This window comes from Ctenopharyngodon idella, chromosome 16, assembly GCF_019924925.1.
Source record: "Ctenopharyngodon idella isolate HZGC_01 chromosome 16, HZGC01, whole genome shotgun sequence".
Classification (NCBI taxonomy): domain Eukaryota; kingdom Metazoa; phylum Chordata; class Actinopteri; order Cypriniformes; family Xenocyprididae; genus Ctenopharyngodon; species Ctenopharyngodon idella.
Genome location: NC_067235.1, coordinates 5,262,905 through 5,290,126, shown reverse-complemented (window position 1 = coordinate 5,290,126; position 27,222 = coordinate 5,262,905). Strand labels below are relative to the sequence as shown.

General features: G+C 40.7%; 1 protein-coding gene across 3 annotated transcripts in view; it reads left to right on the top strand.

Moving 5' to 3' along the window:
- The window catches only part of LOC127497911 (adhesion G protein-coupled receptor E3-like), a 59,740-nt gene extending 33,126 nt beyond the window's left edge, over nt 1-26,614 (top strand). For 2 of the 3 annotated variants that reach the window (XM_051866731.1, XM_051866730.1), the window contains 12 exons: nt 16,697-16,728; nt 17,373-17,444; nt 17,567-17,759; nt 20,959-21,075; nt 21,231-21,412; nt 21,541-21,702; nt 21,778-21,984; nt 22,063-22,295; nt 22,491-22,557; nt 22,639-22,730; nt 22,815-22,977; nt 23,522-26,614. In XM_051866731.1, the coding sequence (XP_051722691.1) occupies nt 16,697-16,728; nt 17,373-17,444; nt 17,567-17,759; nt 20,959-21,075; nt 21,231-21,412; nt 21,541-21,702; nt 21,778-21,984; nt 22,063-22,295; nt 22,491-22,557; nt 22,639-22,730; nt 22,815-22,977; nt 23,522-23,578 (1,577 nt within the window). In that variant the 3' untranslated portion in view covers nt 23,579-26,614. Of the gene's footprint in view, nt 1-15,878; nt 16,317-16,696; nt 16,729-17,372; nt 17,445-17,566; nt 17,760-20,958; nt 21,076-21,230; nt 21,413-21,540; nt 21,703-21,777; nt 21,985-22,062; nt 22,296-22,490; nt 22,558-22,638; nt 22,731-22,814; nt 22,978-23,521 lie in introns of those variants that run through there. The other variant, XM_051866732.1, reaches the window with a different exon arrangement.
- Nucleotides 26,615-27,222: the final 608 nt, after the last annotated feature.

Sequence of the window (27,222 nt, the reverse complement as noted above, 5' to 3'; positions counted from 1 at the left end):
AGGACCAATTTGCAACTTATTAGGTCAATTGGCAACATGATTGGGTATAAAAAGAGCCTCTCAGAGTGGCAGTGTCTCTCAGAAGTCAAGATGGGCAGAGGATCACCAATTCCCCCAATGCTGCGGCGAAAAATAGTGGAGCAATATCAGAAAGGAGTTTCTCAGAGAAAAATTGCAAAGAGTTTGAAGTTATCATCTACAGTGCATAATATCATCCAAAGATTCAGAGAATCTGGAACAATCTCTGTGCGTAAGGGTCAAGGCCGGAAAACCATACTGGATGCCCGTGATCTTCGGGCCCTTAGACGGCACTGCATCACATACAGGAATGCTACTGTAATGGAAATCACAACATGGGCTCAGGAATACTTCCAGAAAACATTGTTGGTGAACACAATCCACCATGCCATTCGCCGTTGCCGGCTAAAACTCTATAGGTCAAAAAAGAAGCCATATCTAAACATGATCCAGAAGCGCAGGTGTTTTCTCTGGGCCAAGGCTCATTTAAAATGAACTGTGGCAAAGTGGAAAACTGTTCTGTGGTCAGACGAATCAAAATTTGAAGTTCTTTTTGGAAAACTGGGACGCCATGTCATCCGGACTAAAGAGGACAAGGACAACCCAAGTTGTTATCAGCACTCAGTTCAGAAGCCTGCATCTCTGATGGTATGGGGTTGCATGAGTGCGTGTGGCATGGGCAGCTTACACATCTGGAAAGGCACCATCAATGCTGAAAGGTATATCCAAGTTCTAGAACAACATATGCTCCCATCCAGACGTGCGTAGAAGAAGGATCCGGGTACTGAAATGGCCAGCCTGCAGTCCAGATCTTTCACCCATAGAAAACATTTGGCGCATCATAAAGAGGAAGATGTGACAAAGAAGACCTAAGACAGTTGAACAACTAGAAGCCTGTATTAGACAAGAATGGGACAACATTCCTATTCCTAAACTTGAGCAACTTGTCTCCTCAGTCCCCAGACGTTTGCAGACTGTTATAAAAAGAAGAGGGGATGCCACACAGTGGTAAACATGGCCTTGTCCCAACTTTTTTGAGATGTGTTGATGCCATGAAATTTAAAATCAACTTATTTTTCCCTTAAAATGATACATTTTCTCAGTTTAAACATTTGATATGTCATCTATATGTCATTATTTTTTATTCACAATTTGTACAGTGTCCCAACTTTTTTGGAATCGGGTTTGTACACATAAGATATATTATAGCATACAGTACAATTATATAGTCAGTTATCATATAGTCATAATATAAAACGCAGTCACTTACAAATATATGTACATAAACCCTCCACACATATATATATATATATATATATATACACACACACACACACACACATATATATATAAATATATACATATATATATTCATTATATTCATCTATAATCTTTACAATATATATTAAATAAGTCTTTATTCATCTATTGTAGAAGCGTGATTTCTCATTTTCTCTTCATCTATTGTAAATGCATCTATTGTGTATACCCTGAGGATTGGGGCATCAACTCACCAGCCAGATTTAATCAATATTTAAGGATAAGAGCAGTGGACTAAAAACTGTATTAAATTTAAATAACTGGTTTTGTGTTTCTGATGCATGTTTTTCTTGAATAATATGTTCCCTTAATAGATGTAGCCATTGTGTAATTGATATTTGGCATTTATTTTTCCAATTAAGTAATATTGTTTTCTTGGCAATAGCTAGAGACATGAGTAAAGGTATTGGATATGTAAAAGATGGGTTAATTTGAGAGGTATCACCTAGGAGGCATAATGAAGGGAATTTTGGGATTCTGGTTTTGAAAAATTCTGTTAATTTGTTGGTGACATCTGTCCAGAACTGATAAACGGGAGGGCATAACCAAAGTGCATGAAGGTAAGAGTCTTGTGTGTTTAGGTTGCAGTTGTCCGAGGTTTCTAGGCCCATTTTGAACATCTTCCGTTGTGTAATGTGTGTTCTATGTACAATCTTATACTGGATTAATTGAATATAAAGATAAAGCTATTTTTACAAACTGTTTTCCAGAATTCCTCATCTGTGTTAATATTAAGGTCTTTCTCCCATTGTTTAACTGGTGCTGCTGTATTGGTATCTATAGAAGATATTAAAGTATATAGTTTCGTGAGAATCTTTACTGAGTTACTGATTGTATTGATATGTTTAATAATTGGGGAAGGTTGTGCAATATCTGTGATTCCAGTTGTGGTTTTAATAGAGTTCCTGATTTGTGGGTAGTAATAATATTTTTCTTTTCCTAAATTAAATTTCTGCATTAGTTCTGAAAAAGTAATGAAGGTGTTACCAGAAAACAGGTGATGTATATGTGCGATGCCTTTCTCTTTCCATTTGGCATTGTTAAGTGGCATATGATTAATTGTGAAATCCGGGTTCCCATTCAGTCGGTCACGTTCGACGTACGTCGGACAGACCGACGAATAGGAATCTCGCTAGAGAGGCCAATCTACTTCGAGTGTAACTACAACGAGCCAATGCACATTGGCATGCAATCATATGCATTAGCTGCTCGCCTCGCAGCGCGGGTATATAATGAGCAGCAGGTGCGTTGCATCTTCAGCTTTTCGCTTCGGAGCCGAACGGTGTTTGTTCCTGTTCTCTGCAAGCAAGTGTCTGCTAGAAGACGAGTCAAGCTTTTTGGTTGAACTTCTCTTTTTTTCGAGTGCGGGCGAACAGCACAGCAGCAGGGTTGAAGTCCTCTCTTTATTTTCTGTTTTTTGTTTCGTTTGCCATTATATAGCAAATAGCTGTTTTGACAGCGTCAGAAGGCTGTTCTCACGGCCGGTACGGTGCGCTTCGAGCGCTGAAAGCCGTTTTTACGGCTGGTAAGAGTGAGCGCCTTCAAAGAGAGAAAGAGCACACGACAGGCTGCACACAATCCCTGTCTGTGTTGCGGCGGCCGTTCCCCTGCGTGCTTCAGCACTCTAAAAGAGTAAAGTCCCTAAAAGAGCTTACACAAGTAGAGCTTGCGTCTTTTTAAAGATGACATTCTATTTGTGTGTTTCTGGATGCGGTCGTTTCCTGTCCTCACTGACGGCCACGATCACTGTTTCACATGTCTGGGCGCGTGCTGAAACGATGTTCGTGGGTGGTTCATGTTTTCGTATGAGAACATGATCACGTCGACACGCCGGTTGTGACTCTTCTTTCTCCGGGAAGCTTGAGTCCCCTCTGTTGTTGGCCAGCTGCTGCTTGTGTGTAAAAGCACAGAGTGTCTGCCCGACACTCTGGTAGACCGCGGAGATCAGCGAGAGCAAACCTCTCGCTCCTCTGCGTGTCGTGTGCCGTCGAGCTGTCGGGCTGCAGCGCGGGTTGTCACGGCAACCCAGCGCTCGCTCGGCGCTCTAGATGCGCGGTCTCCTTGCCTAATCTCCATTGTAGCGCCCTCTCTGGTGCACCAGAAGAGGTCTACTTTGGTGAAATGGCTTGGGTGACTTGAGGTTGAGGGGTTCCTTCGGGGAACCAACCCCCTAGGGCCCCTCCTTCTCTAGCGCATTACATGCTGTGCAGCTTCTGGATTGGATTGCTGGTCCTTTTCATAGGGGAACCTAGCATTTCATTCAGGGCTCCAGCTGAGGGTCAGATGTCGATTGCAGCATCGGAGAGTGGGCTGTTATGCTCTGGAAATGAGGGTGACGCTGCCCACTGTAATGGTGTGTGCTTATGCTGACTCAGATTCAGAGTTTACAGCCATGCTTTCCTGGGTGTTCCGGATGTGCATGAAAAACTTGGCAGTATGGAGCTATATTGGTGCCATAAATATGGAACGCCAAAAGTGCCAAAATCTGTATAGGTTTTTTACTCTCTCACTACCCTTATGGGTGGGGTGGCTGTTCACAGACCACACCCACCCTGCATGTGAGGCCAAGGCACTCTTTATGCATGAGGGTAGTTCTGAGCCGGGGTTGAGCTGCGCTTGTTGACTAACCGTGATCAAAGTCACGGCGCAGGCCTTCGGCCAGACGATGTCCACCTCAGTGGTCCAGAAGCGCCCCCCTGGCTTACCTTGCTGAGGTGCAAGAGGTCGTCAAGCTAAACGCTTTCTCGACACTCCCATCTCACAAGGTGGCCTTTTCGGTGACATTGTCAGGGACTGAGCCCAGCAGTTCTCCTCAGTTAGTGGCAGACCGGGGAGCCTACCCCGACAAACCATTGAGTTCCTCGTGAGCCCTCAGTCTGCTCGTTGCCAAGGGTGTCGTCCCCTAAAAAAAAAAAAAAAAAAAACTCCGGCCCAGTCTGCTCTACTGTGTCCGCTGCAGGAAGATGACACCCCTGAGACGGGTGACCCAGAGATGGGTGGGGCTGCTCGCTGCCTCACTGCGGGTACGCCTGCGGTCCCTTTGATCCCGCTTGTACGGTCTCTGCGAGCCTGGTTAGTGCTCCCCAGTCCGTCTCGCTGGCTCATTCGGACCATCGGGCTCGGCTATGCGATTCAGTTCGCCCGGCGTCCCCCCCCCAAGTTCAGGGGCGTCCACCTCACTGCAGTGAAGGCTGTCGATGCCCGTGTCTTGCGTGCAGAGATCGCGGTCCTACTGGCAAAGGACGCGATAGAGCCGGTCCCTCCAGCCGATATGATGTCAGGGTTCTACAGTCCCTACTTCATTGTACCCAGGAAAAGCGGTGGGTTATGACCGATCTTGGACCTGCAAGTTTTGAATCGGAGCTTCCACAAGCTACCGTTCAAAATGCTCACGCAGAAACGCATTTTCGAGTGCATCCGTCCCCAGGATTGGTTTGCAGTGATCGACCTGAAGGACGCGTACTTTCATGTCTTGATTCTTCCGCGACACAGGCCATTCCTGCGTTTTGCGTTCGAAGGTCGAGCATATCAGTACAGAGTCCTACCCTTTGGGCTGGCCCTGTCTCCCCGCGTCTTTACGAAGGTCGTGGAGGGAGCCCTTGTTCCCATGAGAGAACAGGGTGTTCGCATCCTCAACTATCTCGACGACTGGCTCATTCTGGCACAGTCCCGGGATCAGTTGTGCGAACACAGGGATTTGGTGCTCAGACACCTCAGCCAGTCGGGTCTTTAGGTCAACTGGGAAAAGAGCAAACTCGCCCCGGTGCAGAGGATCTCTTTTCTCGGTATGGAGTTGGATTCGGTCGAACAGATAGCACGCCTCACAGAGGAACGTGCTCAGTCGGTGTTGAACTGCCTGAATACGTTCAACGGCAGGACAGCGGTTCCACTGAAATTTTTTTCAGAGGCTCCTGGGGCATATGGCAGCCGCAGCAGCAGTAACCCCACTCGGTCTGCTTCATATGAGACCGCTTCAACACTGGCTCCACGGCCGGGTCCTGAGATGGCAGCCGCAGCGGTACGTTCCGGGTGGCAATCACTCAGGAGTGCCGCCAAGCCTTCAACCCGTGGTCGGACCCCTTGTTTCTTCGGGCAGGAGTGCTCCTAGAGCAGGTGTCACGGCATTCTGTGGTATTCGCAGATGCCTCTGCCACAGGCTGGGGTGCCACGTACAACGGGCATGCAGTGTCAGGGGTGTGGACGGGCCCCCATCTGCATTGGCACATCAACTGCCTTGAGTTGCTAGCGGTACGCCTTGCTCTGAGCCGCCTCAAAGGGCCGCTACGGGGCAAGCATGTACTGGTACGTACGGACAACACTGCGACCGTTGCGTACATCAACCGTCAAGGTGGTCTACGCTCCCGTCGCATGTCGCAACTCGCCCGCCATCTCCTCCTCTGGAGTCAGAAGCATCTGAGGTCGCTTCGTGCCATTCATGTTCCCGGTGTGCTCAACCGTGTGGTCGACGAGCTATCACGAGCTGCGCTGCCAGGAGAGTGGCGACTCCACCCCCAGGTGGTCCAGCTGATTTGGAGAGAGTTCGGAGAGGCTCAGGTAGACCTGTTTGCCTCACCAGAAACCTCCCATTGCCAGTTGTTTTACTCCCTGTCCGAGGGAATACTCGGAACAGATGCACTGGCACACAGCTGGCCCCAGGGCCTTCGCAAATATGCGTTTCCCCCAGTGAGCCTACTTGCACAGACCCTGTGCAAAGTCAGGGAGGACGAGGAGCAGGTCCTGCTAGTTGCGCCCTATTGGCCCAACCGGACCTGGTTCCCAGAACTCTCACTCCTCGCGACAGCCCCTCCCTGGCCCATTCCTCTGAGGAAGGACCTTCTTTCTCAGAGACGGGGCACTCTCTGGCACCCGCGTCCAGACCTGTCCAGCGGAGGTTCTAGGTGACTTACCCCCCGAGGTACTTAACACCATCACTTCGGCACGTGCACCGTCTACGAGACGGGCTTACGCCTTGAAGTGGAACCTGTTCGTCGAGTGGTGTTCTTCTCGTCGAGAAGACCCCCGAAGATGCTCGATCGGAGTCGTGCTTTCCTTCTTGCAGCAAGGGTTGGAGCGTAGGCTGTCCCCCTCCACCCTCAAAGTCCATACTGCTGCTATCTCCGCATATCATGACCACATAGATGGCAAGTCTGTTGATCAGCACGACCTGGTCGTCAGGTTCCTTAGGGGGGCGAGGCGGTTGAATCCTCCTCGTCCTCCCTCCATACCCTCTTGGGACCTTGCTCTGGTGCTGAGAGCACTTCAGATTGCTCCCTTTGAGCCCTTGCAATCAGCAGACTTAAAGATTCTGTCTATGAAGACTTTGCTGCTGGTTGCATTGGCCTCCATCAAGAGGGTAGGGGACCTGCAGTCTTTTTCGGTCGACGAATCGTGCCTAGAGTTCGGGCCGGGTGACGGCCACGTGGTACTGAGACCCCGGCCTGGCTATGTGCCCAAGGTTCCTACCACTCCCTTCAGGGACCAGGTAGTGAGCCTGCAAGCGCTGCCCCCGGAGGAGGCAGACCCAGCCCTGGCTTTGCTCTGTCCAGTTTGCGCTTTGCGACTGTACATAGACAGAACTCAAAGCTTCAGGACCTCAGACCAGCTCTTGTCTGTTACGGAGGCCAGCAGAAGGGAAAGCAGAGGATGGCCCACTGGATAGTGGATGCCACTGGCCCACTGGATAGTGGAAAGCAGAGGATGGCCCACTGGATAGTGGATGCCATCGCCCTGGCTTACCAAGCTCAGGGCGTGCCCTGCCCGCTCAGGTTGCATGCGCACTCCACGAGAGGCGTCGCATCTTCCTGGGCGCTGGCTCGTGGCGCCTCGCTAACAGACATTTGTAGAGCTGCGGGCTGGGCGACACCTTCGCTAGATTCTATAGCCTTCGTGTCGAGCCAGTCTCCTCCCGTGTTCTCACCTCAGGTCAGAGGCACGGAGAGGCCCCGGCTTAGTGTCGGCTTGCTGCGCTTACATGCGCTTTTTCTCCAGAGAGTCCCTACAAGGCAGACCCTGTTGAGTCCTCCGATCTCCCTTCGGCAGCCGACGTGGCGGAGCGTCTGGCGCTAGGCCTATACTCCGTTGTATCCTTGAGAACCGGGTTTAGGCTGGGTACCATATGTGTGACCCTACTGGGATCCCATATGTCTAGTTCCACGGTTGCTCCTAAACAAAGCCCGTGTCTTTCCCTCTGGGAGAACCCATCTCTCATCGAGTTGGAGTCACCCCAGTTCTTCCATATGTAGTACAGCCTACGGGTTAGTCCATATGTACTTCTCCACATAACTCCTTCGGGGAAGGATGTGGCTTCCGCAGTGTTCCTTTCCCAGCGGAAGGGTACGCTTTCCCAGCGTTATCCAATAGTCTCACTGAATGGGTTTTGGGGAACAGCAGTGATCGACACTCTCTGTGTTAGCCCTGTCCCACCGTCCGTAGGCAAGGGGGTTCAGGTGGCTTACAACAGAGCGCTGGAAGGGGGCAGCTCCTGTGGCGCTTTGGTAGGGATTCCTATTCGTCGGTCTGTCCGACGTACGTCGAACGTGACCGACTGAATGGGAACATCTCGGTTACAAAGGTAACCCTCGTTCCCTGAAGGAGGGAACGGAGACGTACGTCCCGTCGCCACAGTCGCTGTACCCTGCTGATGCTGCCGCCTATCCGGTTCGGCTCCTCAGCGAAAACCTGAAGATGCAACGCACCTGCTGCTCATTATATACCCGCGCTGCGAGGCGAGCAGCTGATGCATATGATTGCATGCCAATGTGCATTGGCTCGTTGTAGTTACACTCGAAGTAGATTGGCCTCTCTAGCGAGATTCCTATTCGTCGGTCTGTCCGACGTACGTCTCCGTTCCCTCCTTCAGGGAACGAGGGTTACCTTTGTAACCGAGACGTTATTCCATATAGGTGAATTGATGTGTGGTACGAGCTCGTGATTTATCAATATATTCATTTTCCACCAAGCAGTGAGAGTTGTTTTAATCATCAAGTTCTTAAAGAGATTTTGTTGTTTGATTTTACTTGTGAGTGATGGAAGATCAGAAATGGTTATTTCTTTACATTCTGCTTGTTCTAACTCTAGCCATGGATTTTGGGTAGTGTCATTTCTGATCCATTTACAAAGATATTGTAGATGCGATGCTAAATAATAGTGGATTTGGTGCTGCTAGACCGCCTTGAGCTTTATTTTTTTGAAGTTTTTGTAAGTTTATTTTCGGTTTCTTGTCTTTCCAGTAAAATTTGCATATTATTTGATTTAATGATGTAAACATTTCTTGGTTGGCTGAACAGGAGTCATGGTGAATAAGTAAAGGACTTTGGGTAGTATACACATTTTAACTGTTGCAATTCGACCTAAAATGGAAAGTGGTAGGTTCATCCATCGAGTTAAGTCATCTTCTATTGTTTTTAACAGTGTGATAAAATTAAGGTTAAATAAGTTAGCAACGTTCTGGGAAATGTTTATTCCTAAATATGTAATATTGTTTATTGTAAATGATGTGTCCTGTATACTAGTGTCCTGTGAATTCATGTTCAGTGGTAAAATTGTTGATTTAGACCAGTTTATGGAATAGTCTGATATATTAGAGTATTTATTGAGGATGTTAATTATTTCTGAAAGTGATGTTTTGGGATTTTGTAGAAAAAGTAATATGTCATCTGCGTATAAGGAGATTTTATGATTAGTGTTGTTTGATAAAACTCCAGAGATATCGTCATTCTGTCTTATTGCAGCGGCCAGAGGTTCTATAAATAAAGCGAAAAGTAACGGAGATAAGGGACACCCTTGTCGAGTCCTGCGCTGAAGCTGGAATGGTGATGATATTATACCGTTTGTTATAACAGATGCTAAAGGTATATTATATAATGTTTTAATCCAGTGTATAAAGGAGTCTCCGAACCCAAATTTTTTAAGTGTTGTATGAAGGAAATACCAGTTGACTTTATCAAAATCTTTCTCTGTGTCCAATGATACAATTATTGTTTTTTTCTTATTTTGTTTACATAGATGCATTATATTGAATAATCGTCTAGTATTGTTTGATGATTGCCGTCCTTTAATGAAACCTATTTGGTCGGGATGGATAAGGGATGAAATTGCTGATTCAAGACGAGTGGCCAAAGCTTTACTTATTATTTTTAAATCTGTATTGATAAGAGATAATGGGCGATAATTAGAACATTGAGTCGGGTCTTTATTTGGTTTGAGTAGTATTGTAACTAGTGCTGTATTCATATGAGCTGGAATAGACGAGGTTTTTTTAATTTCTGCCGTCATTTGCATGAATAGAGGTGATATAGTTGACCAAAAGTGTTTATAAAATTCTGGTGGGTATCCATCTAAACCTGGTGCCTTATTGTTTGATAGTGATTCGAGAGCCTGTTTATATTCAATTTCTGATAAAGATTTATCTAATGCTTCTCTTTGCATCGAGGTTAAACTGGGTAGAATTATGTTGTTAAGGAATAAATTAGTATCTTTGATTTTTGGGTTTTTATCATTACTGTACAGATGTTTATAGAATGTTTGAAAGGTGTTGTTGATGTCTTGTATGGTGTGGAGCACCTTCCCTTCTGTATTCTTAATTACAGGGATTGTTGTTTTTTCTCTATTACGTTTAAGTAAGTTGGCTAAGTATTTACCTGATTAATTATTATGTTCAAAGTGTGTATATCTTAGACATTGTTTTTGAAATTCTATCCGTTTATTTATAATATTTTCATAATCAACTTTTGTTTTATTAATCTCCTTTAAAGTCTGTTCATTGGGATTATGAGAGTAACTGTTGTGTAACGTGTGTATTTTATTTTCTAGCTTTTTTTCTAGTTTTTGTTCCTTTTTGTGTTTATATGCAGAATATGATATGATCTTTCCTCTTAATACAACTTTAGCTGTCTCCCAGAGAATTACTGCAGAGGTGCCTGGTATATTATTTGTTTCCATGAAAATTGCCCATTCTTTTTCAAAGTATTCATTAAAGTCTTTATCTTTAAGTAGAGATATATTCATCCTCCATCTAAATGTTTTTTTTGTAACCACCGTATTATTGATAGTTGTAGTGATTGGAGCATGGTCGGATATAATAATAGGATTAATTGTTGTATTTAAAATGTCTGGAATGAGGGAGCTGCTTGTTAAAAAATAATCAATATGCGAGTATGACTTATGAACTGCTGAAAAATAAGTGTATTCTCGTGAAGTTGGGTTTGTAAGTCTCCAGCAATCGCCAAGACCAAGGTCAGCCATGTATTGTTTAATGATTTCTGTAGATTGCCACGGTTTAAAATGCAATGGTGTATTTGATTTGTCTTGGGTTGGATCGATAACTGTATTAAAGTCTCCTCCGATTATGATAACTGATTGAGAAAGGTTGGCTATTGAAGAGAAGAAGTTATGAAAAAATTGGGGGTCATCTGTGTTTGGTCCATATATATTAGAGACGGTCAGTATTTTATTATTAAAGGATATGTTGATGATAACATATCGCCCTTCTGGGTCACATATAGCTGAATGATTAATAACTGTTGTAGGATGCAGAGTATATTGGTGTTAATTGTGTGTTTGTTAATTTTTTATGTTCTGATTCCAAAAGGTGGGTTTCTTGTAATAAGCATATATCTGCCTTGAGTTTTTAAGATGGTTTAAAATTTTGGATCTTTTCGCTGGTGAGTTGATGCTTCTTACATTCCAGCTTACCAATTTTAAATGTGACATTTAATATTAAGATAGTTAGCTTTAATCAGTATTTAAAATATAAGCATCTGTACCCTGTTGTATAATATAGATAATAAAAGCCTACATACATTACACATTCAATATCAGACGGACATAACATAAAACAAAAAGAGCACTTGGTTTCAAATGAGTACACAGACATGTTTTGAATGTGGCCTACAGGTGTTTATTTTATATTGCTTTCATTGGCTATATATATATATATATATATATATATTGTTTTTTGTTTTTTTTCCTTTCGCCTTTGATAACAGATATTTGATTTCGCCTTTGATAACCACAATATAGTCTCATTTCTATAAAGCTGACCGTCAACCATTCCATTCTGGCAAAACTGATCGTTAAGTCCAAATGTAGTTCCTCGCAATTCTTTACCCTTGCTCTTGACCAGTTCTTTTTGTTTGTAATGTTCAAATTTTGCAACGATGGGACGTGGGCGTTTTTCTTGTTGTTAGGTCATGCGGTGGAAAGTTATATTGTTGCCAGTTTATTTTGGGAGTTTAAGAGAAGAGAGCATGAAATCTTTGACCGCTTGTTCCGGGTTGTCTTGGATTTGTTCTGGTATACCTGAAAAGACCAGGTTATCTTGCATACTGCGACATTGAATGTCTAATATGGATTCTTTCAGCAGTTTATTTTCGGTTTTCAGACTGTTGACTGTTCAGATCAGATATCTTTGTATGCATTTCGTTGTCTTATTTTTGCAGCGACTCTATCTGGGACTGATTAAATTCAAGACTGGTTTTAAGATCTTTGATATCCTGATGAAGTATTTCAAGAATTGGCAGTTTGCTGTTAATCAATTCTAGAAGACCCACCTCTATCGTTGTCGTTGTAGAATCTTCCTCTGACTCTGCTGAGTATTCCCGGCGAGGTTGTTTCTTTTGTGGTTGCGGCATGTTGGTCAGTCTGCAGAAGTAGTCGTCTATGAACTTTCCCAAAGTTTCCACTGTAGTTTATCCGGTTCTAGTATTGAAACGATGAAATTGGTAATAGTAGTTTAGTTGTAGATGATCGGTCTGTTTTATTTTGTTTTTGTTTTTGCTGCGTTTAGTATGCCGCCATGATGGATCACCCATAGTCTTGCGAGATCGTCACCGCTCAAGCTCACGCCTGCTCACGATCCTGATGGACTAGATAAATACTAGTTTTTAAACTCAAACTATTTGAAGCAATCAGTTTCCCAAATGAAATGAGTTCATTTCCATTGTTGTATTACGGTAACAAACTGTAAAAAAGGAGAGCTGTAAATTCACGGTAGAGTGATGTAAATTAACAGCACATTACAGGCAACCACAGCTGTCAGTAGAATGTTTTTTTTTTTTTTTTTTTTTTTTTTTTTTTTACAATTTTTTTACAGTAAATACATTGTTGGGGCACATCAAGGATCAGCATATGAATCTCAACAATTGTGACATGCTTTGTGCTGCAATGCATGCTGGGAGCCACTTTAGAATAAAACTTATAGATCTGCATGCATATAAAAACTGCATGGAACTGAGAAGCAAATCCAAGGAAAACAATGGCAGCAGAAAAAGACTGCACTAAAAATACTTTACTAAACAAGAGAAAATTCTTTTAAAGCAAGCAAAATAAACTGCACACATCAGCTGTGGAATAAAAGAAAAGGAATTCTCTCTCTCTCGCTCTCTCTCTCTCTCTATATATATATATATGAATTCTATATACAGTGTGTGTGTGTGTGTGTGTGTGTGTGCTTGCTTTCATGATTTGAGGATACAAATTTGTATAATGACATGAGTATTACACTGGTATTACGACATAAACGTGTTTTATGAGGACATTTCATGAGTACAAATGTAAAAATGCATACAGTTTTATGTGATGGGTAGGTTTAGGGGTAGGGGTAGTGTAGGGGGATAGAATGTACAGTGTGTGTGTGTGTGTGTGTGTGTGTGTGTTAGTCATGGTAAGAATTATTGGCACCCTTGGTAAATATGTCCAAAGAAGGTTGTGAAAATAAATTTGTATTGTTTATCCTTTTGATCTTTCATTCAAAAAATATTTTTCTCTAATACACATTGGCCACAATTATTGGTACCCCTAAAAAGCAAAACCCCTTGTCATGATCCCTGCCTGTGTTCCCTGTGTCTCCTCTGTTGTTTGTGCACCTCACCTCATGTTTCCCTGCTGCTGTTCCCCTTGTTTGTTACCATGGACACTCATTGGACCACGCCCTCTTGTTAACTCGTTATCTTGTTAAGCTTGTTTGTGCCTGTGTATAAGTAGTGCCTGTGTCTCACTCATCCCCTGCAAAGTATTGTTTAGTGTACCACAGCAATTCTGAGCGTTTCCCCTGTTTTCATGTTTTCCAGTTCTTGGATTATTGCCTGTCTTTGGATTTCCATGTCTGCCTGTGTGTTCCTGTCTTCTTGTCTGTGTGGACTGCCTTCTTGTGTATTTTTGACCCTTTGCCTGTTTTCTTGACCTGGAGTGTGGATTACCCTTTAAATAAACCTGTATTTAGATACTCTATCTTCATGTCCCTGTGCAATCCATAACCCCCTAGAGTTAAATTAACTCTTCATGGTTCCTCTCTATAGTGTTAAAGTAACACTGAAGCAGAGTTAAAGTTAATGAGACAAATTAAGTGATTAAAGCAATTAATTAAGACTCTTAGTGTAGCATCTGAATCGATCAAACACGCAGTAAAAGTTACTCTTCCAACCGTTCACCCATGCAGACTCCATAATGTCTGGCCCTCCGTGGAGAGCTATCATCCTTCTGCTTCACTCACACACTTCAAAGACACTTGGGACATTGATTGTTCTCAATACAAGAATCAGACATTCAGCCCATAGAAATGTAATCCTTGCCACTAATTCATTGACAAATCTGTTTAAATAAATGAACATGCATTTCCCCAGTACATTTTTGTGCGTTATTACTGTTTGTATGTTGTTCTTTTGTATATTGTATAGTGTTATGCATGCCTAAGGACAGAATTTCTAGATAATGTTGCCCATCTAGGTGGTGTTTCATATCAAAATACTTGTCGTTTAATGACTCACACTTTCGTGGTCATCACCATCTCAGAATGCATTGTATGTTTAATATATTTATCAGAGTATAATTGGACACAAACTGCCAGCTTACTTCACTCATGCAAATGAGTCCACTTTCAAACAAAGGAACATTTCCCACTTGGAAATTGCACCTTTCTCATTGGTCAAGCCAAAACTCAAAGGTGTGACTTCTGTAGAGGTTAAAAAGCCCCCCACGCAGATCGCTCTAGTCTCTTCTGGTCTTCTGCAGAACAGATCAATTGATTGTAATATTAATTCAGCTACATCAAGTGATTCGATTACCTGATTCAAATATTTATAATTAATTATAATGAGTTATGATTAATTATTTATTTTTCTCTTTTGTGCTAGTTTCACTACAGTGATGATTGAGCATTAGTGATGAACACTTGCTGTTAACAAGCAGAATCACTGAAGAAAAGAGAAAAACAAGAACTACGACTTCAGCCACAACCTTAGATGAAATCAACTGAAGATAAAAGAAGACATTAAATCTCTCAAGATCGGATTAAACAACTCCACAAACAGCATTACCAGCTTAACTTATAACTAACCAGATTGACTTTATTTCTATCACACGTCTACAGAAGCTCTTATTGGGAATTAACAGAGGTTTAGATGTTGTTACAGATTTGTAATAAGCAAATTCTCAATAAGGACTTCTGTAGACATGTGAAAATGTCAGTCTGGTTAACAATAAATGGTAATGCTGTTTGTGGAGTTGTTTAATCAGATCTTGAGAGATTTAATGCCTTTTATCTTCAGTTGATTTCACCTAAGGCTGTGGCTGAAGTCAGTTGTAGTTCTTGTGTTTCTCTTTTCTTCAGTGATTCTTGTTAACAGCAGGTGTTCATCACTAATGCTCAATCATCACTTAATTGCTTAATTGTCTCATTAACTTTAACTCTGCTTCAGTGTTACTTTAACAGTATATAGAGAGGGGCCACTCTGAGCAGAGTTGATTTAACTCTGGGGATTTTGCTGTTTAGAAATTATTATGAGTAAAACCTCTAAGGATCTCTGAAGTATATTCCCATTGTTATTTACAATTTTTTTGCAAACCAGGGTCAAATTCTCCGGCCATGGCTTACTGTTTCACAGGACTATTAATATGAGAGAACAATGTTTTTTCTGACTCCAATATATGTGAACCCCTTGGAATGAATTGGTTTTCTGCAGTAATTTGCCATAAAATGTGATCTGATCTTCATCTAAGTCACAACAATAGACAAACACAGTGTGCTCAAGCTAATAACACACAAACAATTCTAATTTCTTGTAGTAGATTTGCTAGAGCTGTATTTTTCAACTCCAGTCCTCAGGACCCACTGCTCTGCACATTTTGTATGTATCCCTTATTTAACGCACCTGATTCAGATGATCAGCTTGTTAGGAGAGAGCTCCGTGAACTGACTGTGTCAGATAAGAGAGCCATACAAAATGTGCAGAGCAATGGGTTCTGAGGACTGGAGTTGAGAACCACTGTGCTAGAGCCTTACTGTATTGGTAAATATATTTACATTTTATTTATTTGCATTTGTCAATTTATTGATATTCATCGTTTTTTTTTTCAGCTGTTACTAACATCAGTGCAACCTTTCCAACAGTCACACCAGTGTGTTTGTGTCTCTAGATAAAGATAAGGAACGAGTGTGTAAAATGTGCAGTTGCAGATCATTGTATACAATTTACACATGTCTGCACACAAGCTACTCTATATAAGTGAAATTTTTTTTGAACATTTTTTGAATAGACTGGGATGAGATAGATTTAAATTTTATGTCCATATATGGGAAAAGAGGCAACTTCTCTTCATTCCCACATTTATAGTCGCATCCATCATTTTATTTTTGATCATTGCTTTCTTTAATTCTGACTGCTGCTAATCTATTAATATTGTTTAACACAGTGAATTCTTACTGATAGTTTTATGGGCTGGTAACATGAGTTTTGATCCTAATGGAACAGCATCATAACGGCCTTAAAGTGAGACTCTGGACTAAGGACACTACAAATGGATACTGTCACGATCACTGTCTGTTCCTGTCAGTTCCTGGACTCCATTTCCCATAATCCTCCTTGCCAATCACATGCACACTCCACACCAATCACCAGTTGCCACATACAGCTTAGCACACTACCTGGACTATAAAGGACTTACACACACACCACCTCAGGGCGAAGTCTTGATTTGCCCCGGTGATCATTTCTGAGCGTTTTCCTGTGGATTGTTTATTCTGTTACTGTTGGACTGTTTACCCGTTGTGATTCTCTGCTGCCTGCCCTGAACTGTGCCTGTTTACTGGATTGTGTTTGCTTGCCGCCTGCCCTGATCTCTGCCTGTGACCCGTTACTGTTTGTCTGCCGCCTGCCTCGACCATTGCCTGTTCCTGTTTATGTCTTTGCCTTTGCCCCTTTCTGCCTTGGTGTTTAATCTAATAAAGCTGCAAATGGATCCCCATTCTGCCGACCCTTCATTACAGATACAAGGGCTTTATGAGATTATTTTCCAAAATTTTGTCTGACCCTGCTGAATTTTCATTCGCAGATTGTCTTCATGCTGATTTTTGTCATTGCAGGTATAAACATAACACTGCAGGAAGGATGCACCGTAAGTTGAGTCTATGAAATTAAGTTTTAGTGTTAGACTCACAGCTCCTATCAATAGCCATGTTTCCATCCATGTATTTTATGCAAATTTTATTATTGCATAAGACTATGTGATTACTGAACTAATCAGTTTCATCACACACCATCTAAAATTTGGTTTTAGTTATTCTGAAATGCCTGTCAAAATGATTTGGTATAATTACCTACCAGACCTGTTACACATAATCATGAACATCAGGCATCTAAACAAAACATGACATGATAGCGTTTATTATTGCGTTTCATGTCTGGTTGCAGCAGCTTCCATTTTTATTATAACTGGCAATTTTGCTCTCTAGAACACATGGAATGGAAATGGTGATATTTTATATATATATTTTTTTTAATTTGCAACTTTGGATTGGAAACAACTAATTAGTCCAAAGAGCAGTACAATTAAATGTGAATTTTAGATAACTGTTATGTGACATATGAATGTGCATGTCTATTTATTGTTGATAGATGTGTGTTGTGTGTCTGTACTACCATCACTGAAGGATCTTCACCGTGTTCTTCAGTACAGTAAAAATACATGTTTGGTTCCCTGTTAATATTGAAAAACATGATCAAAATCAACAAATACTGCTTTCACAATTGTGATTTCAGGGTCAGAACTGTTTCCAAAATCTACTTGAGCAGATTGAGAACATTACATCATCTCAAGTGCTCTCTGTGAATGTAAGTCTTGATAAAATCAAATATTTGTCAGTTACATACTGTAGATAATAGATGATTGACAAAACAGTGTTGACTGTGTTGGCTCTGTTGACATTTACTGTGAGTCTATTTATCTGATCAAGACTGTGACGAACATTTTGACTATGGCCTTCAACGCTTCAGAGAAGATTTTAGACTCGTCGTCATCATCAGTCAGCCCAACTGAACTCGCCTCCTATGGAAACCGTGTGTTAAAAACCAGTGAGAAACTCATCTCTACATTGGTGAAGCCGACAGACACAAGTGACAATGTCAGTTTTGCTCTTGCTGCTGTTGGTAAGTGGAGAAACAATTTTTGGTAGGGCTGTCAAGCAATTAAAAATTTTAATCTAATTAATCTCAAATTAATTGCAAATCAAATTTTGCTGAGAAATTACTCCCAAAAGATAATTTAAAGTCATTATGTGTGAAGCATCAAATAGACATTACAAAAAGTAGCTTCAACAAGAAATATTTTATCTGATTCAGCATAGAATTTATTACACATACTCTTTTGGACCATGAGGGTGAGTAAATGATGACTGATAATTTTTTTTTTTTTTTTTGGGTGAACTATAACTTTTTTTTATTACTATGAAAATGTGAAATTATTTTTTAAAATAAAATTATACTCTAAATAAGAAGCTAAATCTGCCAGTGGTAAATGGCTTTATTGATGAAGTCATTAGCTAATTCAGGATCTTTCAGGAGTGAAGTAAATGGTTCTCTTTATGAATGGTCCATGGAATGATTAGGCTTGTTGGACTTTTATGACATCCAACTACCGTGAGAGCGATTAGAGAGCAGACGGCTCTGTATGCTTTTGAATCGCTCTTGCGTTACTTTGATGTCATACACCGGTCGGTCTTTGCAGATCCACTTCAAGTCCGACAAGCCTAATGGGTCACCCGATTCGTTCAAAACGCGGTTTCAGAAATGAAATGCCACTGTGTATTACTCGGAGATGAACAGTTCTGCTTTGTCTTTATTTTTTCATTGGCAAAATTGAGCAAAAGGATCACAGGTGACAGACAGCAACAATGATTAATGCTACAGCTACAGTAACTATGTAACTGTGAAGAGTTACAAATGTTTTAAAAGAGAGCAGACAAATTCATTCATCATTTGGTAAAAGCTCGTCAAATTACACAGATGTCAGATGGATAGGTGTCCTGAAAATCACTCATCTTGAAAAACCATGAAAAATGTTTGATTTTAAGGAAATTTGGATTTGGAAGCAAAACCAGTTGGGAACTGAAGCACTTGAGTACTTGAGTATACAGTATACTCACAGTGAATTCCCCGGTGTTAAATTAAAGGTTTAGTTAATCCAAAAATGAAAATGTTGTCATTAATTACTCACCTTCATGTTGTTTCAAACCTGTAAGACCTTTATTCATCTTCGGAACACAAATTAATATATTTTTGTTGATGAAATCCGAGAGCTTTCTTTCATAGAAAGCAACTACCACACATTGTAAAAACAGTGCAGCGCTTTGGGGTTCTACGTCAGAATGCCGGCTCATTATTGGCCGGCTCCTGTGTCAGCATCACACGAATGTGTCGTGGTGCTCACATGAACAGTGTCAGAGACTGTCACAGAAGAGAAGAAATTGTTGAATAAAGTCTTTACTTTTTGCGCACAAAAAGTATTCTCGTCGCTTCATAACATTAAGGTTAAACACTGTAGTCACATGGACTATTTTAACGATGTCTTTATCTTTCTGGGCCTTGAATGATGGTAATTACGTTGCTATCTATAGGAGATCAGAAAGCTCTCTGGTTTCATCAAAAAGATCTTCATTTGTGTTCCAAAGAAGAACTAAAGTCTTATTGGTAGGGGTACCCAATCCTGCTCCTGGAGGGCCAACGTCCTGCAGCGTTTAAATCCAATCCAGCTCCAAAACACTTGCATGGAATCTTCTACATATCAAAAAACCCCAGTGTTAAATTAACTCTGCTCTGAGTCCACACTCAAGTGTGTTAAAGTAACACTGAAGCAGTGTTAAAGTTAATGAGATAATTAAGTCATTGATTAAGTTATGTATGAGCATTACTGATGAACACCTGCTGTTAACAAGCAGAATCAGTGAAAGAAAACAGTCACAATTTTAAGTCACCATTATGGTGATTAGTGTTTGCTTTAGTTGAGCTCTTGACCCTTGACTTTATAACATTATACTTTTTTCTGGCTGCTTTTAAAGGGCATTTATTGTGACAAAGTAAACCCAGAGAAAAAGTGATCAGATGTTGGTTATGTTTTGATAGTGACATAATTATCTTAACAAAGGTGACAAACAGCATATTCAGGTAAACAGAGAACATCACAAAACAAGCTACTAAAAAGTCACATCAAAAACATCAAAAATAAAAGAAAATAGTAATAAAAGAAATTACTAAGACAATTAAGCTCATCATTTATTCATGGCACAATTCATGCTGGGAGCCATGGATGAGTTTTGATTGGTGCACCCAGAATGCACTGCAACATGAAGCTTTTTTATTGTCACCGTTGTTAATTCATATGCTGATTCTTAATGTCTGTGTGTCTGATTGATTTTTTTTTTTTTTTTTTTTTTTTTTTGAGCAAAGCAACTTTTAAAAATCCTTCAGTTGAAGAAGCTCAGGTCTGTCATAATCAATAAGATAAAATTAACACATCACCCATACAGTCAGAGATTGTTCTCTAAATGAGACTGTGTGTACAAATGCTGCCAATATTGAGCAGCTCTGCACATGATTCAGTAGTGACTCTTCAGGACAGGGGTGGCGAAATTTGGTCCTGGAGAGCCTCAGTCCTGCAGAGTTTAGCGCCAACCCTGATAAAAACTCACCTGCCTATAGCTTCCTAACAACCCTTCAGACCTTAATTAGCTTGTTTAGGTGTTTTTGTTTAGGGTTGGAGCTAATCTCTGCAGGACTGTGGCTCTCCAGGACCAACATTAGCTACCCCTGCTTCAGGAAGTGACAGTCTTGGCGCTTGCTGGACACTCTGGGATGTTCTGAAGCTCTGATCTTCATTGCAGTTGAATTTCTCACCTTGAAGTTCTTGATGATCCAGTAAATGGTTCTTTCAGGTGCAATATTCTTTGCATCAAAATGCCCTCACATTCAAGGAAATTGCTGCAAAGCTATGATGGCTGCATGTCTTTCTTTAGAGATAAAAATTTACTGATATTATATAATGACAATATGAACACAGAGCAGTGTTGATTTAACACAGGGAATTTACTGTGCTGTAGGATCTAACCTTTGACCTCCTGATGACCTAACAGTTAATAGTGCTTAGATTTACATTTTTTCAGTTTGCGGATTAAATGAAAGCAAAACTGAAGGGTTCAAAATTACATCAGAGATGAAAACCCAACAATAGCGAATAGTCATTTTATTTGTTTGTCTTTTGTGCAAATTGAATGATTGAATTGTACTTTCATAAAAAAAAAATATTGTAAATAAATTAATATAGCACACAACTGCTTGTTTGTTTTTTAATCAGAGGGACAAGTCTTCATGGTTGGACCAAATGTCGCCTTAAATAAAATCCCTCGACTTGACATGACAAATTCTTCTGTGGACATTGATCTAATTGGGATCGCCAAGAACAACGATAAAGGTATGTGAAATGTCTCTGTAGAATTAAAAATTCTTAGAAAGAAATGTCATACCATTGTCACTAATCCACATTTGCTTTTTTTTTTTTTTTTTGCTTTTTTTATTGTTGTTGTTTTAGCATGGTATTGCATGTAAACTTCTGTTTCTGTCACACAGGATCAGCTGCTGTGGCTTTCATGGGCTACAACACAATGGAGAATCTACTGAAGCCCGACTTCTTCAACACATCAAATGATACGGTTAAAACCATGATGTCCACTGTGATCTCAGCTACTCTTCCCAAAACCAACAACACTAAACTTACCAAACCAGTCAACTTCACCCTCAAACACATCAGAGTGAGAGACTGAAATGTGTTTCTGACCAATCTGAGCACTGATGAACATCTGAAAACATCTAATATTGTTGTCAGATGTTCATCAGATGTCTTGTAATATTTTCTGCATGTTCTTTCTTCATTTTGCAGGAGTTCGACCCCAACGGTTCGCTGTCTTGTGTGTACTGGAATATCAGCGAGTGGATTGTAGATGGTTGTTCTGTTTTAGAGACCAACAGCAGCTACACTGTGTGTTCCTGTGTTCATCTGTCGACATTCGCTCTCATCATGCAAACCAGCAGACCACCAGAGGTATGAGAGCATTTATAGTGACCACTGAAGAACAGCACAGATTTGGCACTCATGTACTCTGACATGTTTTCTCAGAGCGACTCACTGCTGGATCTGTTGAATTTGGTGTGTGTGATCGTGGGTCTGGTGTTCTTCAGTTTGGCCCTGTTGACCTTTGCCCTTTGTCAGTGGAGTCCTGGAGTGAATAATGTGGCTCGAATCAACATCTGCATCAGTCTTCTGCTGGCCCACCTTCTGTTCCTGCTCACACAACAGTTCCTGAGCCTCATACGCCCTCAGCAGGTGAGAATGATGAAGGAGCCCTACAGCTCAGCACAGCCTCACTGAGAATCATCATAACCGTCTCTTCATGGTCTCCAGGTGTTTTGTGCCGCGATATCAGGTGTGCTGCACTTCCTCTTTCTCTCCGGCTTTGTGTGGATGTTCATTGAAGCTGTGCTGCTCTTCATCTGTGTGAAGAACCTATCACAGATCAGCTCCAAAAAGAGGGAGGTGCTTAGCACTGGATTCCTGTGTGTGATTGGATATACGGTTGCTCTGGTTGTGGTGGTCGTGTCTGTCGGGCTGCTTCCTGAAGGCTACGGCAGCGAACAGTGAGTTGTTGTTTAAAATAAATTTGATTCAAATGAAATAAATCAGCTTGGGGCTTTTATGACATTTCTTCTATCTGATAAAAGTACATTTTTACACACTCTGTATAAACACATACAAGATTAAAAAGATTAAAAAACTCAAATAGTATTTTTTGACATTCATCTAGTTCTTATATTGTGTTTTCCTCCAAACAGCTGCTGGATTAAAATGGATAAAGGTTTCATCTGGAGTTTTCTGGGTCCTGTTTGTGTCATACTCGCAGTAAGCACATCATTTATTTCTCATTATTTTAATTTATATTAAAGGGATAACAAGGTGATTTCTACTTTTTCTACTTTTCAGTTAAACATGATTATCTTCATCAACATCATCATCAAACTGAACTCAACTCTCAAAAATCTGAACGCTGAAGTTTCACAGATGAAACAAACCAAGTAACAAACATTATGATTTGATCACTCCATTGAAAAATATATGCAGTCAATAAAGACACATTAACTCTCTCTGTTTCTTTGCAGGACTATGACATTTAAAACACTGGCTCAGTTTGTGGTTCTTGGTTGCTCCTGGATTCTGGGTTTCTTCACTAATGGCAGTAAGGAGCTGGAGATCCTCTTCCTGATCTTGAACTCCCAGCAGGGAACCTTCATCTTCCTGGTCTATTGTGTCCTCAATAATGAGGTCAGACATCACTCAATTTGCCACCATATTCAATGTCAAAATCTGAATATGAAAGACTATTACAGTTGTTTTCATGGAGGTCCTGTCATTTTGTCAGTCCGTGTCTTTTAGAGAGAAATGTCAGAAGCAGTTGTTTAATCTGTTACTTTTCCATTTCCTTCCTGTGACTGAATGTTCAAATGAGCCAAAACTATTCAAACAGACACTGTCTGATCAGTCTGTCTGACTGCATGGCATTAATGCTTTCAAACTCCAAGCTTTTAAAATGACTTCAAACTTTTAGGCCCAGCTTTCCCAGGCTTTTTTCTTTTTTCTCCAATTCAGCCATTTTATCATCCTGCTCCATAGGAAAACTGTTTCACTCTCTCCAGAAACAGTATATTTAAGAAAAGTATCAGTTTACTTCAGAAAGTCTCTTAAAGCACCTTTTTTCTTTTTTTCTTTTTTTTACCTGTTTATCATAATTCCATTGTGGTTGATGAGTTTCAGAGGTTAAACTGATGTCATGAAGTCACTCAGCACCTCTCGTCTCATTCTTGTCCAGGTCAGGCAGCAGTACAGGAAGTGCTTCAGTCTTTGCTGTGGACGCAAACAACATTGAGGACAATAGCATCATCTTCAGGAAATAAAAAGTACTGCTCAAGTGCCATTAATATACATGAGCCTGTTTCATGGTTAAGGACTTTTATGTTGAAGTTTTTCTGTTCAATTGTTTTTGTGTTCACTTCCTGTGTTTAGTTCCTTGTTGCCCTTGTTCCTTACTCCATTGTCTGTTTCCATAGCTACCCTAGTTTGTTACCATTGCCTACACCTGTCCCTCATTAGCCCCATGGTTTCCTTATGTATTTAAGCTACGTTCACACTATCAGTCCAAATCCGATTGTTTGTGAATCTGATTGGAATCTGATCTAAAATTACTGACATCCACACTGTGTATCCCAACTGTTCAGGTCCGATTTGTGTGTCCATGCCACTCTTTCGTTTTCCTGAATATCTGCATTGGTTTCTATGGCAATGTGTTGCGTTGGTAGGCATACACCAAAAACAACAACAACAATCGCAACATGGAGGGGTTTGTTGTCTTATTTACATGACAATGTGTATCCGCCGCGCTGGACTACTGCGTCTTCTGAGGCAGCGGCAAAACTGTAGGAGGCTGGAACAAGCGGCTTTATTCTGTGCTGCTGTCACCGCCGATCTCAAAACTTGTTTCCGTTATATTGCCATTTTCTGCTTATCTGGCACTATAACAACTTCCTATAACAACGTCTGACATTGCCTTTTATGTCAAGTTTACACTACAGGATTTTAAGCCCGATTTGCAAGTTAACAAGCTCGCCGACAGGTCGGGCTGTGATCGGGGGAAAATCAGCGAGTGATCGGCGCTCTCCAATCTTTGTGTGAACTACTCAACGACGCATCAAAGACACTCGGTGACGCGTTGCTGACACCTCACTAATGCCAGACAAATATCTAGCATGCTAAATATCTGGAGCTGTCGGCCGACTCGATATCCTGTGGTGTCACGTGTTGCGGCGCAACAGCCAATGAAATATACACTGATGTCTATGGAAGCAGCAATAACAATCCATCCAAATAGCCGATAATTTGCCGACGTTTATTCATATCAGATACACATTGTGTAAGTAACTATAAAGCTCACTCTATTCTTCTCCCAGTTCACCGGCCACATGTATTTCGGGACAAATGGATGAATTCATGTGCTGTAGCCTATAAATCCGACTGACAGGACTCTCTGAAGTAAAGCGCAAACAAACAAGGCGGCGCCCATCTCACGTTATATATTAAGATCAAGATCATGATGTAGGATTTTAAAGGACAAAACACTCACTTGCAAATAAATAAGAATCGGAATATCAGATAGTTGATGACATGGTGAGAAAAGCATACATCTGTCGTACAGTGTGGCTGCGGTGTCACGTGACAATCATGATGCGTCGTCATGGAAACAATTCTAATGGTGGCCTTAACTCTGGGAGGTCAGCCAAAATATTTTAAACTTGTGTGTGTGAAAGGGTTCATTTAATTTTAATTAAATTTAATTCAAAATTTAATCTATTTTCTTCCCAACGTCCATTTTCAAATAAAGTCGTGTGACAGTTGTCGTCAGCTCGTGTAGTGTGTAACTGCCTGCTACAGATCATTTACGTAGTGTCACGTAGTGTGAACACCACAACGACTTCAAGACTCCACAGCAAGTCATGTAGTCTGAACAGCACAGCGATCTGCCGACGTTTAAGTCCTGTACTGTAAACTTGGCATTACGTGGCGTGAGAAAGTCACTTAAACCACACGATATCCGATCAGAGCAGCCAGACTCACTGAAACGGATTTCTAGAAATGTAATTTGAATAGGATTTCAAACCACATATGAATGTAGCTCGAAACGGATTTTTAAAAATCGCATTTAATGTTTGGAAAAATTCGGATTTGGACTGACAGTCTGAATGTAGCCTTATACCTGTGTTTTAGTTGCCTTGTGTCTGTCGTTGTTTTAGCATGTTTCATAAAGCTGTTACGTTCTTGTTCCTTGCATTTTGTTCCTGTTCCTGGTTTGGATTTTTGATGTGGAATATCTTTGCTTGTGTTTTTGGAATCAATGTTGCTCCATCCCAATTCTTGCTCCTTCTTTTCCCTTCTGCTTCATAACAGATGTTATATTTAAATACACAACAGAATCAATGTTTTGGGTGTTAAATGTAGTCTCCGCCCATTTCTTTAAATGGTAAAAAAAAATATTACCTTTTGCTAAATGCTATTGATGTAGAATTTATAAACTGTATTATTTAATCTTTTTTGAAACCCACAAGATTTTTTTTGGTGGAGGGTGAAAAGCATATTTTGACTGAGTTCACTGTTGAGCTCAGAAAGCTCCTAGAAAGGAAATACTTTCTTCTGTAAGGATCCTTTTTATGTTTAAATATTCATGTGGTAAAATATGTTTTCAGAAGGGAAGGTCACGGGTTTTATAGGTGTAGGGGATTAACCTTTATAACTAAACTATTAAAATAAGTATATGAACAGCTGATATCTTGAAATTGCTTGTATTTTTGTGTTAAAACATGTGATTGATTTTTTTTTTTTTTTTTTTTTTTTTGCTTTCGTTCAGATTTTATTTTAATACATATTTTGTTACCAAGTTTTCTCTTAATAAACAGTGTGATGTAATAAGTGGGTTTGTGAACATGTTTTTTCCACGAAAGACAAAAAAATCTCCATATAATAGACTGACTAATTTGAGAAGAATATCCTAGTTTGAAAAATGAAAATTTAAATCAAGCCATTTTCTGCAACATATCTGTATTTAAAATGTAACATACAAAAGTCTTAACTGTAGATATATCTGTGAAATAATCAGAGGATCTGATCACAAGGTCTATGCACATTTTCTGTTTACAACACAAGTTAATAATCAGAGTTTGAGGGATGGATGAGACTTGAAATGTCCATCTTATTGAGGATGTTAAGAAGGGAACGTTGGGATTGTCCATGATGGGTCGAGCTGAGAAAAAAACCTAATGATTAATTACCAGCAGCTGCCAATGTGGGTTAAAACTGAAAAAGAAAGAAAGGAAAAAAACCTACACATATTGCATTGTGTGGAAAGTCTGACAATGCACTACAGTATACATTTGTTATTTGAATTTGAATTTGAGAAGGAAACAGTGGACTTGTGGTCATATTTCCTTAGCAGAATGATGAACAGATAACTAATCTAAGCATCTCACCAAACACAAATATCTTGTTCAGTCAGTCGTGTCGGGTGAGTATCACTGTACATCAGTGTTAATTTTGGCAGCCATTTTTGATTTAGTCTTAGTCTTTATCTTGAGATGAAAATGCTCTTTAGTCTTAGTCACATTTTAGTCATTTTTGTCTTTCATATTTTAGTCTAGTTTTAGTCAATGAAAAGTCATTGCATTTTTGTCAAGTTTTAGTCATTACTTTTAGTCAAACTACAGTTACCAACATTAATTTTGATAGCTATTTTATATGTAGTCTTTAGACAAAATGGTCATTATAATTTTTCTCTTTTGACCAATTCATTTAAGCTTTATGAAAAATCTGAATCAAGGTAACAGGCTGTATTGACATTGCACTCTTAGCAGTAGCACTTTTGCAATTCTACACATCCCTCTTCAGTGGTTCTCATACTTTTTAGTGTCGTACCCCCTGAGGGATTTAACATCCTTTTGCGTACCCTCTCTCTTTTCCACTTAGACT